This window comes from Colius striatus, chromosome 20 (assembly GCF_028858725.1).
Source record: "Colius striatus isolate bColStr4 chromosome 20, bColStr4.1.hap1, whole genome shotgun sequence".
Classification (NCBI taxonomy): domain Eukaryota; kingdom Metazoa; phylum Chordata; class Aves; order Coliiformes; family Coliidae; genus Colius; species Colius striatus.
The window spans coordinates 6,739,123-6,752,092 of record NC_084778.1 but is presented as its reverse complement, the minus strand read 5'-3'; the positions used below and the strand labels follow the sequence as shown (position 1 = coordinate 6,752,092).

General features: G+C 44.6%; 1 protein-coding gene across 3 annotated transcripts in view; it reads left to right on the top strand.

The window, feature by feature from the left end:
* Positions 1-512: 512 nt before the first annotated feature.
* ACACA (acetyl-CoA carboxylase alpha) overlaps positions 513-12,970 on the top strand; it is a 127,608-nt gene continuing 115,150 nt past the window's right edge. Inside the window, exons 1-3 of one of the 3 annotated variants that reach the window (XM_062012233.1) lie at positions 513-589; positions 5,137-5,183; positions 5,920-6,172. In XM_062012233.1, coding sequence (XP_061868217.1) covers positions 5,946-6,172 — 227 coding nt within the window. In that variant the 5' untranslated portion in view covers positions 513-589; positions 5,137-5,183; positions 5,920-5,945. Of the gene's footprint in view, positions 590-2,109; positions 2,186-5,136; positions 5,184-5,919; positions 6,173-12,970 lie in introns of those variants that run through there. The other 2 variants (XM_062012234.1, XM_062012231.1) reach the window with 2 other exon arrangements.

The window sequence follows — 12,970 nt, the reverse complement described above, 5'->3', positions numbered from 1 at the left end:
GGGGGCCCTGCCGCCCGCGCCCGGCCTGACGTGCGAGGGCCGCGGTGGGGGCCAGGCCCGGCCCGTTGCACGCACCGGGTGCCGCTGCCGGCGAGTCGGTTCCGTGCGGCCGTTGCGGGATACGGGGCGCGGGGGGGGCCGGGCCGAGCTCCGGGGCTGCAGGGCGCGGGGGCGGTCCGAGGGGGTCGAGGCCGGGCGTGAGCGAGCCCCGCCAGCAGCAGCCACCGCCCCCCCGCGCCGGGAGCCAGTGGGCGCAGCGCCCCGGCCGCTCAGGCCATAGGCATCTCCTCATTGGCCACGCCCCCCGCGCTGCCTGATTGGTCACGCCCCCCGCTGTGTTCCCCCCGGGAGCCAATGGGAGACGGGAAGGGCCGAAGCCGGGAGGGGCGGGGTTAGAGGTGTCTGACCTGAGGTAACCCCTCGTATCACACCACCGCGGCGGCGGGGCCGTGGCGGGGGGCGGGGCCAGGCGCGGGGGGCGGCCCCGCGCGGTGAACGGGAGGGGGGGCCGCGCCGCGCCCCCGCCAGCTCCGCTGCCCAGCGCCAGGCCGGGGGCCCGCCGCGCCTCCGCAGCGCCCGGCACCCTGAGGTGAGCGCCCCGCCTCGCCGGGCCTGCCGCGGGGCTCGGGAACCCGCGACACGGGGGCCGCCGCGGTGGAGGGACGGAGGGGCGCGGGCGGGCGGGAGCCCCGGGTGCGGCGGGAGCCCCGGGTGCGGCGGGAGCCCCGGGTGCGGCGGGGCTGGGCCCGCGCCGTGCCGGCGGGAGGCGGCGAAGCGCCGTGCCGTGCCTTGCCCCGCCGCCGGCTTTGTCAGCGCCGGGCGCGGTGTTCAGGGGCTGCGGGCGCGCCGGGTCCGCCTTTGGCTCGGGAGCGGTTCGACTCCGCATGCAAGGGCGGGAAACGGGTTTCCAGCCGCGGGGATCGGGCGCGGGCAGCCGCCCGGCGCGGAGCCGCTCCTGCCGACCGGAAGAGCCGGTCGGTTTCCTCCCGGTGTCTCGCGGAGCGCGGGCCGGTCCTGGAGCCGGGTGGCGGGGAGGCCGCCGGAGACACGTTGTGCTGCTCCGGAGGCATGTGGTCCCCTTGTACAGCGGGTTTGATCGCCCGTGGGCCCTCCTCAGTTCACCCCACGCTCTTCCCTCTCGCCCCGGTGGAGCTGCTGGTTTCTTGGGCCGCTGCTCCAGCGCGGAACAAGTTGGTTGTGGCTTTGCCAGACCCGAGTGAGTTAATGCACAAAAAAATCAATTCGAGTATGTTGGAGCCACTACATAGGGGTAGGAGTAGGGCGTGAGACACTTGCTTTGCCGACTGGAGCATCCCTCATCCTTATTGTCATCTTTCCTCCATCGCTGATGGGATTTCAGTTTTGGGGCTGATTTTGCAGAGGGTCTGGGAGGAGCCCCGGGAATGGCTTCTGGAAGGTGCTGCATGGGGGGGTTACAAATAATAAAGCTGTAAAAGGAGATTTGCAGAACAAATTATCACTCTCACCTCTCTTTTAGTGATCTCTCTTAAATCTTCTTGAGAAAGTTTTGTAATGAAATCTAACACGTTAAAAAAAAATCCAAAGTAAAATTATAGCCTGCTCCAATGCACCAGGCTGCAAATATTCAAACCATGTAAGTTATGCCCAATTCTCTCAAAGACAACGGGATTTAGACACAGGCTTGAGTGTGTTGGCAAAGCAGGATAGCTGTTAATATCAGCTCTTGTTTTGTCTTTCTGTTCTTTTTGGAGGTGACACAGACATTTTACCTGGAGAAGCACATGTTCCACTTGTATACTTAATTTTATCTATCTAAGGGTTGGTACAGTAAATCTAAACACTAACTAACTAGGTCTCCTAATATATAGTTTGTGAAGTACCTTTTGATGCATTAGAAGTAAAACATGGGTATTTGATATTCAGTGGAAATGTTTTGGGGTAGGAAGTGAAGCAATGCCCAGTTATTCAACAGGAGGCATGGCTGAGGTGGAGCACTGTTTGACTCTCAGCCCACCAGTTGCACAGAGGCACAGCCTCCTGGAGTCCAGAGACTGAGTGTTTCAGTGCAGCAGCAAGTGGCCTGACAGAACATAGGCACAGGGCTCTGCAGGTGGATGGTTTGATGCTTGGTGGCCCAGCTCAGTGCAAAAATCATCTCTTTGACTTCTCCTGATCTGGAAACTCATTCGCATTCCTGGTATAGGTGAGCACATTGCTGATTTTTTTTGTGTTTGGTAAAAGCAATGAAGTATTCCAAGTGTTACTTAGGTACCATCTATTTTTACTTTGGTTTTAGTTTTTTTGTTCCCTTGTTTTCATTCAGTCAGGGTGATGAAAACACATGCGTCTGTTTCATTGTTTTAAAATTATTTGTGCTGATTAGCCATACCACAGATCCCTGGACTTTAAAGAAGTGACCTTTAAATAGAACTAGTTCTATTAGTTTCATTTTTATATGGCTTATCAATTTTGTAGAGGCACTATCCTGTGTCTCTGAAAGCACCTACCACTCATTGCCACTGAAATGATGATGTTCTTTTCAGTACCGTGGTTGTCTGCAGAATGGGGTGATTTGAAAAAGAAATAGAAACTTAATTTGTAGCTGATATGATCTAAGTTCTATGCCTAGGTATATTTTACAGTAATAAAAATGGTCTTGAAGTGCAGCTGTTATAAAAACTTCTAAAGTCTAATGGTTTTACATGTGCATTTCACTGTCACACCAAAAATTTTACTAATGACTGTAGTAGAGCTGCAGAGAAGTGAAGTTGGTTTTGTTTCACCTCAGGCAAAACCAGATACGTTACTTTTGAATTTGAATTGCAGAGCTTTCATTGCTTGTGGCATGAACAGGTTTTGGGTCTTAAATACCTTGATATCTGCAAAGCTGAGGAGTTACTGAAGTGGTGTGTATCTTCAAGGGGAGGGAGGACAGCATAGCTCATGTTCTGTAAAGATTCAACTGTGATTACACATATTTATGTAACTAGGCAGGCTCTGAGTGCCTGATGTTACCTGTTCCTAAATCTTCACAGGATTGAATTCTCGACCTGTCTTTCTGTAAATAACATCTGGGTTTTTTTCAGTGTCTCTGTAAAAGTTAGCCTGTTTGACAGGCTATTGACATCTGCAAAAATAAGTGTAGGGGCTGTACATTGTTGAGGATCCAGACAGTGTTTGGTTTTGAGCTCCAGTTCAGCATTGTTGAAACAAACGTCTGCAGTGGTTAATGGAACATGAGCATTGTTTTGGTGGTCAGCAGAGTTCAGGGTGAAACTATGGCAGAGATTTGGTGAGACTTGTGCCTTCTGTTCGCAGCGTTGGAAGCAAAGGGTTTCTTTGAGGAGATCTCGGGGAAAGTCTACATTTGCATTTGGTCCCAGACAATACCGAAATTGATTTAAACATGAATATCGAAATTGAACATGCAAAGAACAGGCTGAGCTTATGTCTGATTCAATGCCATGTTGAGTTACCAGCATATTGCAAAACATTAGCAGAACTCATGACTGGGACTGGACTACAAGGACTTTGAAGTGTGTTGGTAAATGGACTTGAATGGGTCTTCATGGATAACTAATAGCTTTTGAACCGAGTTGTACAAACAAGATGTTTGAGTCAAATTGTTTGAGCATGGCATTGCAGATCCAGGAGCCTTGGCATTGATTTAATGTTTTCTCATGAAGTATTTGAGTGAAACGCTTCACTGACTGTTCCTCTGTTTCCTTCGCTGCTTAGAAAATAAAAAGAACCTTGCTTATTAACATGTAAGTTCTTGAAATTAGACAAAGTTTTCTTGTTGAGAAGGATTTGAAGTTGTTTTGGCTGCATCCCATTCAGTGCTGATGACTGTGCCAACAATTGATCTGACTGGATGAAATTCTCAAGGAGTGATCTGAGGACTTGTAAATATTGTCTTCGTGTTTACATGTGCAAACAAAACTTGATCAAACTTTGTGCTATCTGAGCAGCTCAGTGAAAGAAGTCTTTCTGTATGGTTTAGTTTCTGTACATCACAGATAGGAGTGCAAGCTTTACAGTTGTGCTTCCTCTTCATCTCTGCCCTCAAAAAGGCACATCAATACATCTTCTTAATGCCTATGTTGAACAGGTATTTGTGGCTTTTCGGTCATAAAATTGTTAAGTATGTGTCTCTGTAAAATGAACTGCCCATGGCCCCAGTGAAACTGGAGTTTGTGGGAGTAGTGATGTCAACACAGGGTTTGATCTAAATAATTCAGTCAAGTACATTCACGGTAAAAGTGCATAAGCCAGTTGGATCAGTTTTTAATTCTCACTTACTGATGAAAAGAAAGAGCATGATGTTTAAGGATTACACTCTATAAATTCCTTGTCTGTGCTCTAATTAAAACTCCAATTGTGTCCCGTTTATGTTATAACATGGTCCAGTTTTGCTTGTGTACCGGATGAAAGCTGTCGTGTTCATATCAAACCAATTATGCTGCATCCCTGTACTTGGCATAACATGGCTGTAATTAGCAGGACTGACGAGGTTTTCCCACCGGTTTAGGATGTCAGTGTGCTATGAGAGTTAAGGGTATCAAACCAGTTCTTCTGCATCAGGAAGTACCTGTTGGGAGAATGGAGCCCTGAAATAAATGTCCCTTCACCGTGTCTTTGTGTGTATTGATGTATCCCAGTTTGTTTTACAGTGAAACCATTGGGGTATTTCTTTCTGTGTAAAGATATGATGCCAGCTGGGTCTTCTAGCCACCAGTTTTTCATGAGATGTCTAATTATCATTGGGATTTGCTTCTGACCATCAAGTTCAGCTGAAATTGGCCAGCAGATTCAGAAGCTGACAAAGAAAAGAAATTAAGTAGACAACACTGGCATAAAGTGTAATTTCTTCTAGAAACAACTGAAATGTATGTGGAGTGATCAGGTGTGTGCTAACACTGCTCAGAAGTTGCCAGAATGATAATGGACTAGCAAGAGGTGCCAAGGTTTGACTTGAACATGGCAGGTTCAGTTCCCAGTGTCTCTGTGGCCTGAGGCAAGCGATCTAGTCTGTTTTATACCTATGTTTTTTCCATGGTAGTTTTGTGTTCCAAGATTTGTGCAGTTGCAAAAACACATGCAGAGTGTTCTTCATGATAACAATATTTACTTGTTAATTCTTTTCTTTTCCAGTTCATTTTGGAAGTGGATAACTACTCAGATTGCAAGGATAGCAAGAGGTTAGTGCCTTCCTAATTGAATAATTGTGCTTTCCAGCTCTATGTAGCTACCATGTAAGTGCATCACAGGCAGGCAGAGCAGGGAGTATTGAATATTTAGTCCCCATCCCACCTGTCTTTGTGCTGTGAGATGCTCTTTTGTTTCTCCACTTGCCATGTTCTTTCTCAGTTCTAATTATTATTATTAATTCTGAAGAAAATGCATTCATTCCCTGATAGAACAACACTGAATTGTTGATAAACAGAGTTCAAAGAATCACAGAATGGTGAGGGTTGGGAGCTCTAGAGATCATCTAGTCCAAACCCCCTGCTAAAGCAGATCCACCTATTATCAGTTTGCCCAGGACAATGTGCAATCAGGTTTTAAGGTGACCAGTAACTAACTAACTAGCTAAAGAATGATAGTAAACCAAAAATTTTGGACTTCTAGTCATGCATTTCTGTGTGGTTTTTGATTTTTAAGTGCCTGCTGCAGCTTTGTCTAAACTATCAGATTCTGCAGCAGAACAGAATGACCGGCTGCTTTGACCTCAGTCCTTGTGCAAATAGAAAAGTCAATGATTATAGCAGAAATAACTATTCTTGATCCTGGACTCCTGTTTGGGTTTAGCTACAGTGTTGTTAACATTGCATTTCCTATCGGAAGTGAACCTTGCTTTGTCCTCTGCTTTGTCCTGCAATAGCACATTTTAACCTCAGATTTGGGGTTTTTTTTTCTTTCTTTTGCCCCTTACAGTGCTGAGAGCCCAATTTGTAGGAGCCATGGAAGAGTCTTCCCAACCCAGTAAACCCCCAGAGACGAACCCTCACTCTCGCTTTATTATTGGCTCTGTATCAGAGGATAACTCAGAAGATGAGACAAGCTCCTTGGTGAAACTTGATCTGCTAGAGGAGAAAGAGAGGTCTTTGTCGCCTGCGTCTGTCTGCTCGGATTCCCTTTCAGATCTAGGACTATCTAACACTCAAGATGGTGTGGCAAGCCATATGAGGTATGGATAAAATAGTACTCAGATTCAGTGAGTTTTTTACTCCATCCATTCCAAAGATTCAACTTTGCATGCAGGTTTGGCCTCAAATGTTTTTGTTGTGCCAAGACATCTTCCGGCATTCTGTTTCAAAATGACTTCTTGTATGTTTATCTGTTATCAATCCTGTCAGTTTTCTGCTGGTTTTAATGAAATATCTGTGCCTGAATTCCTTAAGCACCTCTCAGACATCTTGGCCTATTGAGTGTTATGGTGGCCTTGCTCACACTGCCCCTCTCTTGTCTGGGCTTTCAGAAAACTGAAGGTGACTGAGATCTTCCAAGTTTTCGCTTGTGTACATTTTTCAGAGGGGCCACCTTTGTTGCAAACAAGGATGTTTTCTGTTTGTTTTGTCTTTGGGATTTGCAGCAATTGGCAAGACCCCCTAAGACTGATGATTCCAGATAGCTTGGAATGTTTTTGGTTTTGGATAGAGAAAATGTTGTTGGTAGTTGAAAGATTGGTATCCTGCAAAGTGGTGATAAGCCAAGGCTTTTGAAGAAATGGTTGGTTCCAAAAAGGCTTCAGGCTTTTACTGGCAAGTAGCGTTTATACAACCTGCATGTTCTTCTGCTTTACTGGTTTCTTTGCTTGTGCAGATTAAGGAATTTTATTGTCTCCTTGCATTGGTGATTCCCTTCCCACTTTAGGAGGACAGTCTCTGAAAAGAAATAGTATCAGCCCCTTTGTTTTGGGGCAGAAGGAGGGCAATAGTCCACACTTTACAGACCTGTGATGGTCATACTGACATTTAGCCAGCTGGCACTAATACAACAGATATGAAATCTTAAAGTCAATTTAAAGGAGATTACCTTTCCAAAGACTGCCACTTATAATAATTTGGCAGAACAAAAGGTAATTTTGAAGCAGGAAAAGATCTAGCCCTGTAACTATATGTATTTTAGAAACAGAAGAAACTGGATGAACACATAACCATTAGTGTGGAAATAGACAATGGGAGAGCAAGAAAATCAAGCAACTTCTAGGACACTGCCTGGCATCAGACAGCTGTAATGTAATAGGTGTGCAACCTTGAGCCACCTCTGTTGTAACTTGCTTACTTTGGCACTCTTCTTTTGAGGGTACTTGACTTTCAGTTAAATTGGAGAGGAATGCCAATTCAAATAAGAAAAGTTACGGCATTATAGACTGTTTTTCTAAGATAAAGAAAGACGAATTTGAAGAGTTTTCAAGGATGGTCATCCCTTTCATCAAAAGATTTCCAAATAGTGTTTACAGATGGAGAAACTGAGACAAAGACAAGTTCAACAACTTGCCTGAAGTCACTTTGACAGTGAATTAATGGAACACAGGTACTCTTGCTTCCAGCTTCCTTTTGGTATTCACAAAGGTACACCACTTTCTGATGTGACAAAGATAAATTCATGGAGAGTTCTGTAGAGGCTGACCAGTGGGTCAGGCAAGGGGCAGCTCCAAGGCAGTGTATCTTTTTGAGGAAGTTGCCAAAGATCTTTCCATTTGCTGGTTGGTTTAACACAGGAAATTTTTGTGAGGGTATATTTGAGGTGAAGGGGTGTGCTGCAGAGGAGGCCTTTGCAGGGAGCAATTATGGCTAAAGTCCAGAATTTAGTTTGCTGAAAAAAGATTTGTGAGTGTAGCTGTATTAACAGGCATTGCTGCCTCTCTCTTGCTGTTGGACCCCTTTAAAGTGACATTGCATTGCGAGTTCATGAAGTGTAGATGTTTCAGTAGACTATTTGGCATATGTTCAGTAACTGAGATATGCAGGTGTCTCCTGTCTGAGCTGTAAAACATTGCTGAGAGCCCTACCACGTGATAGGGCTGTGATTTCTAATCAATACATCCTGACACAGCTGTGTGCAGCCTGGATGCCAACTCTGAGCATGCAGAGTGTGTGTGTGCGCTGTGCTGTTCCAGCTATCGCCTTATTGATCTTGTTAAGTGTTTATGCTCTTGCTAAAGACAGTCTTGCTGGGACAGGTTGTACAATTTAGGCTTCCGTACCACTGGAGATCTATGAAGACCTTTGATTGTGCCAGTTGGCTGCTACCATATAAGATTGAGAAAGCCATGCTCTGATAATAAGCTTCAAATTCGTGTATGGGACATCATGGTGTGTGTGCCTACAGAAATTGTGTTGGAAGAGTAACCATACAGACTAAGATGTTGTGATTCTGTTCTTGCTTGTAGTTGTGCCTTAAAGAGTATCAGCAATAAAAATCAAGTAAATGTCCCCCTCACTTTGTTAGTTACAGCATCTAAAATTCAAAACACTCTTAAAGAAGAAAATACTTGTGTGCAGTTTACATCAATAGAATTTACTCTGTTGCATTTTGCACCTTCATATAATAAAACCAAGCATACCATGTTTTCTTCATCTTTTTGCTTCCAGGCATAATTGTGTTGTCTTTGAGTTCAGAAATGTCCATCAGCACTTCCAAGTGAAGGCAGGATTCCTGCTGGGATACAGTTTGCTTGTAGTATACTGAGCTGTTAGCTCCTTTGTGAAGTTTCAGTGGTTGATGAAGTAACTTCTCTATAAGTGCCACTTTGGGTCTGTTTCTTTCATTCAATAAATTGTTCTGGACTGTTGCTAATTTTAATTCCTAGCTTCAAAGATAGTATCTTGTATCAAATTCTTGTTTAAAATAGAATAAATCCTGCATGTCTTCTGGTATTTATACATCAAGGCTCTGGTTTCATAAGCTATGAAATGGGTGTACAAAGTCACCTGACAATCCACTTGCATCAATGGAAAGCCAAATTTTTGGAAGTAGCTCAACAGTTACCTCCGATATTAAGCCCACAGAGACTTTATCTCTTAGCACCTAACGCTGTTTGGACTTCTTAGTAGATTCTCTCATTAAATTATCGAGATGCTTAAGAAGAACTAGTAATTTATTGAAGTAATTTTGGAAGAATGCCTCAGTTTCAGTCTGGACAGTAGTGTGTTGAGTACGCCCAGCCTGGTGCTGGGACAGGGTGCCTGCGTAGAAACTAGTCATAGAGTGATTACAGAAAGACTAAATAAAGGAACTTTTTGAGCTTGTTCTGAATTAAAAAACTCATCTAGTCTAACTATTTGTGATTATGAGATTGCACTATAGAGCATTGATCTTGTAAAATTCTAAGTGCTGCTGTAGTTCTAGGCACAAATGTGTGCACAAAAGTACAAGTATGCTTAGTGTCTGCGAGGCTGATGCTTGCACTGCCACATCCACACTGCTGGATTGGTCTAGCTGCATCAAAAAGGGTTCCTCCTTTGCTGAACTGATCCATTGCCCTTCCAGGCTTTCTGTGTAGTCCTGGCTGTGGGGCCACTGTTGGAGTCGAAGGCTCTTCCTCTTGCTCTGCTCCCTGTGCCATCAGTTGCCATGGTGCTGCAGAGGTTTTTGGTAGGGTGACTTTCCTGGGTTTGCATGTCAGGGACCAGAAGGCCCTTAATGAACCTATGAGAGCATTTGGCCTTGCTGAGACATTTTCATTTGCCTATGATCAGTTGCTGTTGGCTAGGCAGGTAGGGGAGAGTGGTACTGTTGCATGTTTCTGCAAGTTATTGAAATAAAACTGTGTACCTTTAAGGAACCCCTATGAAAACAAAGGATCTTGTTCCCTTTTGTTACCACAACTGCCAGTTCACAATCACTGTTGTGATTTATATTTTGAACTTTATCCACCTGGAGTGAAAAGTTGAATTTGTTCCTGTTGAAAAAAGAGGAAGGTTGTAAGGGGTTTTGGATTTCTGTCTATTTCTCGTTATACTGAGAACCTGCAAATGAAAACTTTTCTGCTACTTCTCAAAATTATTTCACTCCCATTGACCTCAGTTAACATGGGAAATGTCATCTCTACATTCAGTAATTTGTAGGGAGATTTTGCAAAGATTTGCTGGCTGAGATAACCACAGTGGTGACAGTATCTCCTGCTTGCTTACTTACCTGATATTTCTAACTGAAAAGATAACAAAGTATACTTTGTCCCTACCAGAATACTTTAGGCCCCCTCCTGTATTTTTCTGAATGCTTTTCACTCAGGTTGGGACATGTGGCAAAATCATTCAAAGACAAGTGCAGAATCCCCTCACAGCCTAATGCTTGTATCTTCAGTGGCTGAAGCTGTCAGTGAATGTAGGCTTGCAGCAAACCTAAAGAGAAAGTGTCGTTAAACCTCTTTAAGGTAGGGAAAGCAAAGACTCTCCAGGCTAGGGAGTAACTTAGATCTCTTGCCTCTGTATAATCGGTCTGTAAGTGGCTGAAATGGGCTGCACTGTGCTTTCTGTACAGGATTCTCTTTCACCAGGCAAAATCTTTCAGTGAGAAATTTTATGCAGAACTCTTCCACCTATCCCCCTAATTGTAGTTGTTAAACAAGATACATCCTCTTGTTCATGCAGATCAGATCTGTTCAGCAGTTGAACTTTTGTCAAAGAGCACTTGGAAGGCTCCCTGCCAAAGACTGAAATTCTGCTCTCAGTGGCAGAGCTGCCTTTCACTGTTGTTACTAACTTGTGTCTTGCTTGCAGGGCTTGGCCTGGAGAGCATTAGACTGTTGCTCCAGGAACATGTGCAATTTTGTTCTTTGTGAGGATGTCAAAGTAAAGATTTTTTGGCACTTTGTGGTTTTAGTAACTAGAGTATGGGTATAAATTGGATTTAAATTTGGCTGTTTATTTGGATTGATGTTTGGATTTGCTGGTTATTTTTGAGGGGTGCAAATTTGGTGCCATGGGCCCAAGTGGGAAAGACACAATGAAGAAATGGTGTCTGACAGACAAATTTGAAGGAGAAGGAAGGAGCCTGGAGCATGCAGGAGGCAGAGGCTTGTTGAGCATGAGACACAAAGTTGAGGCAGAATACCTTGGAAGAAACAGTCAGACTTCTGTTAGCATGAAAATGAAGTTGTTCAGCCAGGGAGTAGGGAGAGGGCTGTGTTTGGTTTTTGCAATGCATCTTTTATTTAATTACTTGAAATCCTTTGTCTCAAAATCCTTTGTCAGAGCTGAAGCTGAGTTTCTTTTTTTATTCTTTCTTTGTTGTTTGTTGATCATTTGAAGCTCTGATCTCCAGCAGTGTCCACATTCACACCAACTGTCCTGTCTCTTTAAAATCGCAACCAAAATCTGTTGTGGAATAAGTTCAGATTGCTGCCTTCCAGTGCCCATTACCCAACATGTAGTGAATCATCTACTCCAGCTGCAGAATTCTGCATTGCTTGCTGGACAACATTCATACCTTACCCTTCCTCTCTGCCTTTTGGTGAAAGGACAGATCTGAAACCGGAGCACATCTTAGGGATGCTTCAACTGGCTTGAGTTTTACCACCCAGATCAGATACATGTTCACATCAGTACTTACATATTTATAAATAACATAAAGCCCAAATTGATGATGAGAGCTGCCCTCTCTCCACACTCCTTACAGGCCTAATCTGGAAGGGGAAAAAAAGATCCTTTCTTGGAGGGGGGTTGTGTGTGTGTGCGTGTGTGTGTGTATGTGCTGCAGTCTGCTTAAGGCTGCCTTTCAAACAAGCCAGCTAATGCATCACTGCCTTTGGAATAAGCTGCTACGTCACCGATAGCACTTGGCATGTTGCAGTGCTGGGATCAATGCAGGCTCCTGGCTGTGATGTGCGTCAGGTATGTGTCTGTAACCAATGCTTTTTCCTTGGAGGCGAGAGGAGACGGCGGCGCAGGCTTTCCTTTTGTCTGACAGCAGGCCGAGGGTGTAAAGAGGGGGGTGGTTTTCTTATGCTCTTTGGGTTCTGAGTAGTGTTATGTTTAGGAAATGAGCTTTGTAGAGTGTGTGTGTGTTTGAGGGTAAGTATTGTATCAGTGGCACATCCTTGTGGAGTGGATTTTTGTAGGGATGTTGCAGCAGATTGCATCCATTGATTTCAGAGCAGCAAATTCAGCTGGTAGACAGCACAGTGCATATTTTTAACCAATGCTGAAACTGCTCCTTTAACATCAAGCTGTGTGTACATGTATGATTTGTTTTCCCTGCAGCTACAGTGGTCAGAAACTGTTTGAATGGGAGGCTGTGGGTGGGGGGTTTTGGAGCACAGGCAGATATTTGGGAGGCTGTTTTCACAAAACCTGAGGATTTCAGGTACACTGTGTATAAATGCTAATCTTGAATCAGAACCAAAACCTGATGAAATCATATGGAACCATAGATTGTGCAAGTATTTTGTTTTGAAATGGAAGGAATATGACATTTTCTACATGAAATACATATCCAATAGAGCCACTGGATGTCTGTTGGGTTTTGCTGGTCTTAAGTAGTGATGACCAGAAGGGAAAGCAACAGGGGTTTTATCAGTAGGTTTGTGATTCTCTACCCTTATGATGGCTTATTAGTGAACTGGAGAAATGGTGGGTTTGTGGTAGCCTTCCTTCAGAGATGAGGAGCCTGGAGACAGACTTCCATGGCTGGAGTTGTGCATGTTGGGGGATGGAAGGCAGGGACCTTGGCTTTGCTCTGGCAGGCTGGAGTGAGGGTATGTACCACCCTTGGGTTGGTGGGCCAGTGGGAGGCTACGTGGAGCCAGGCCTGAAAAATATTTCAAGACCAGTTGCTTTTTCTTGCATGCTTCTGTTTTAAAATAAATTTAATGGGAAATTTCTGGTGTGCTTTATATTTGAGTAGTTTTAGTAGCCCTTCAAGGAGGAAAGAAGTCTGACAGGTGAGGGAGGCATTTAGTAGTTGCGTAGACAGATAATGTTGGTTGTTTTTTGTTTTGTTTAAACTCTGTTCTTTCCCTGCTATCTCTTGTCTCTGC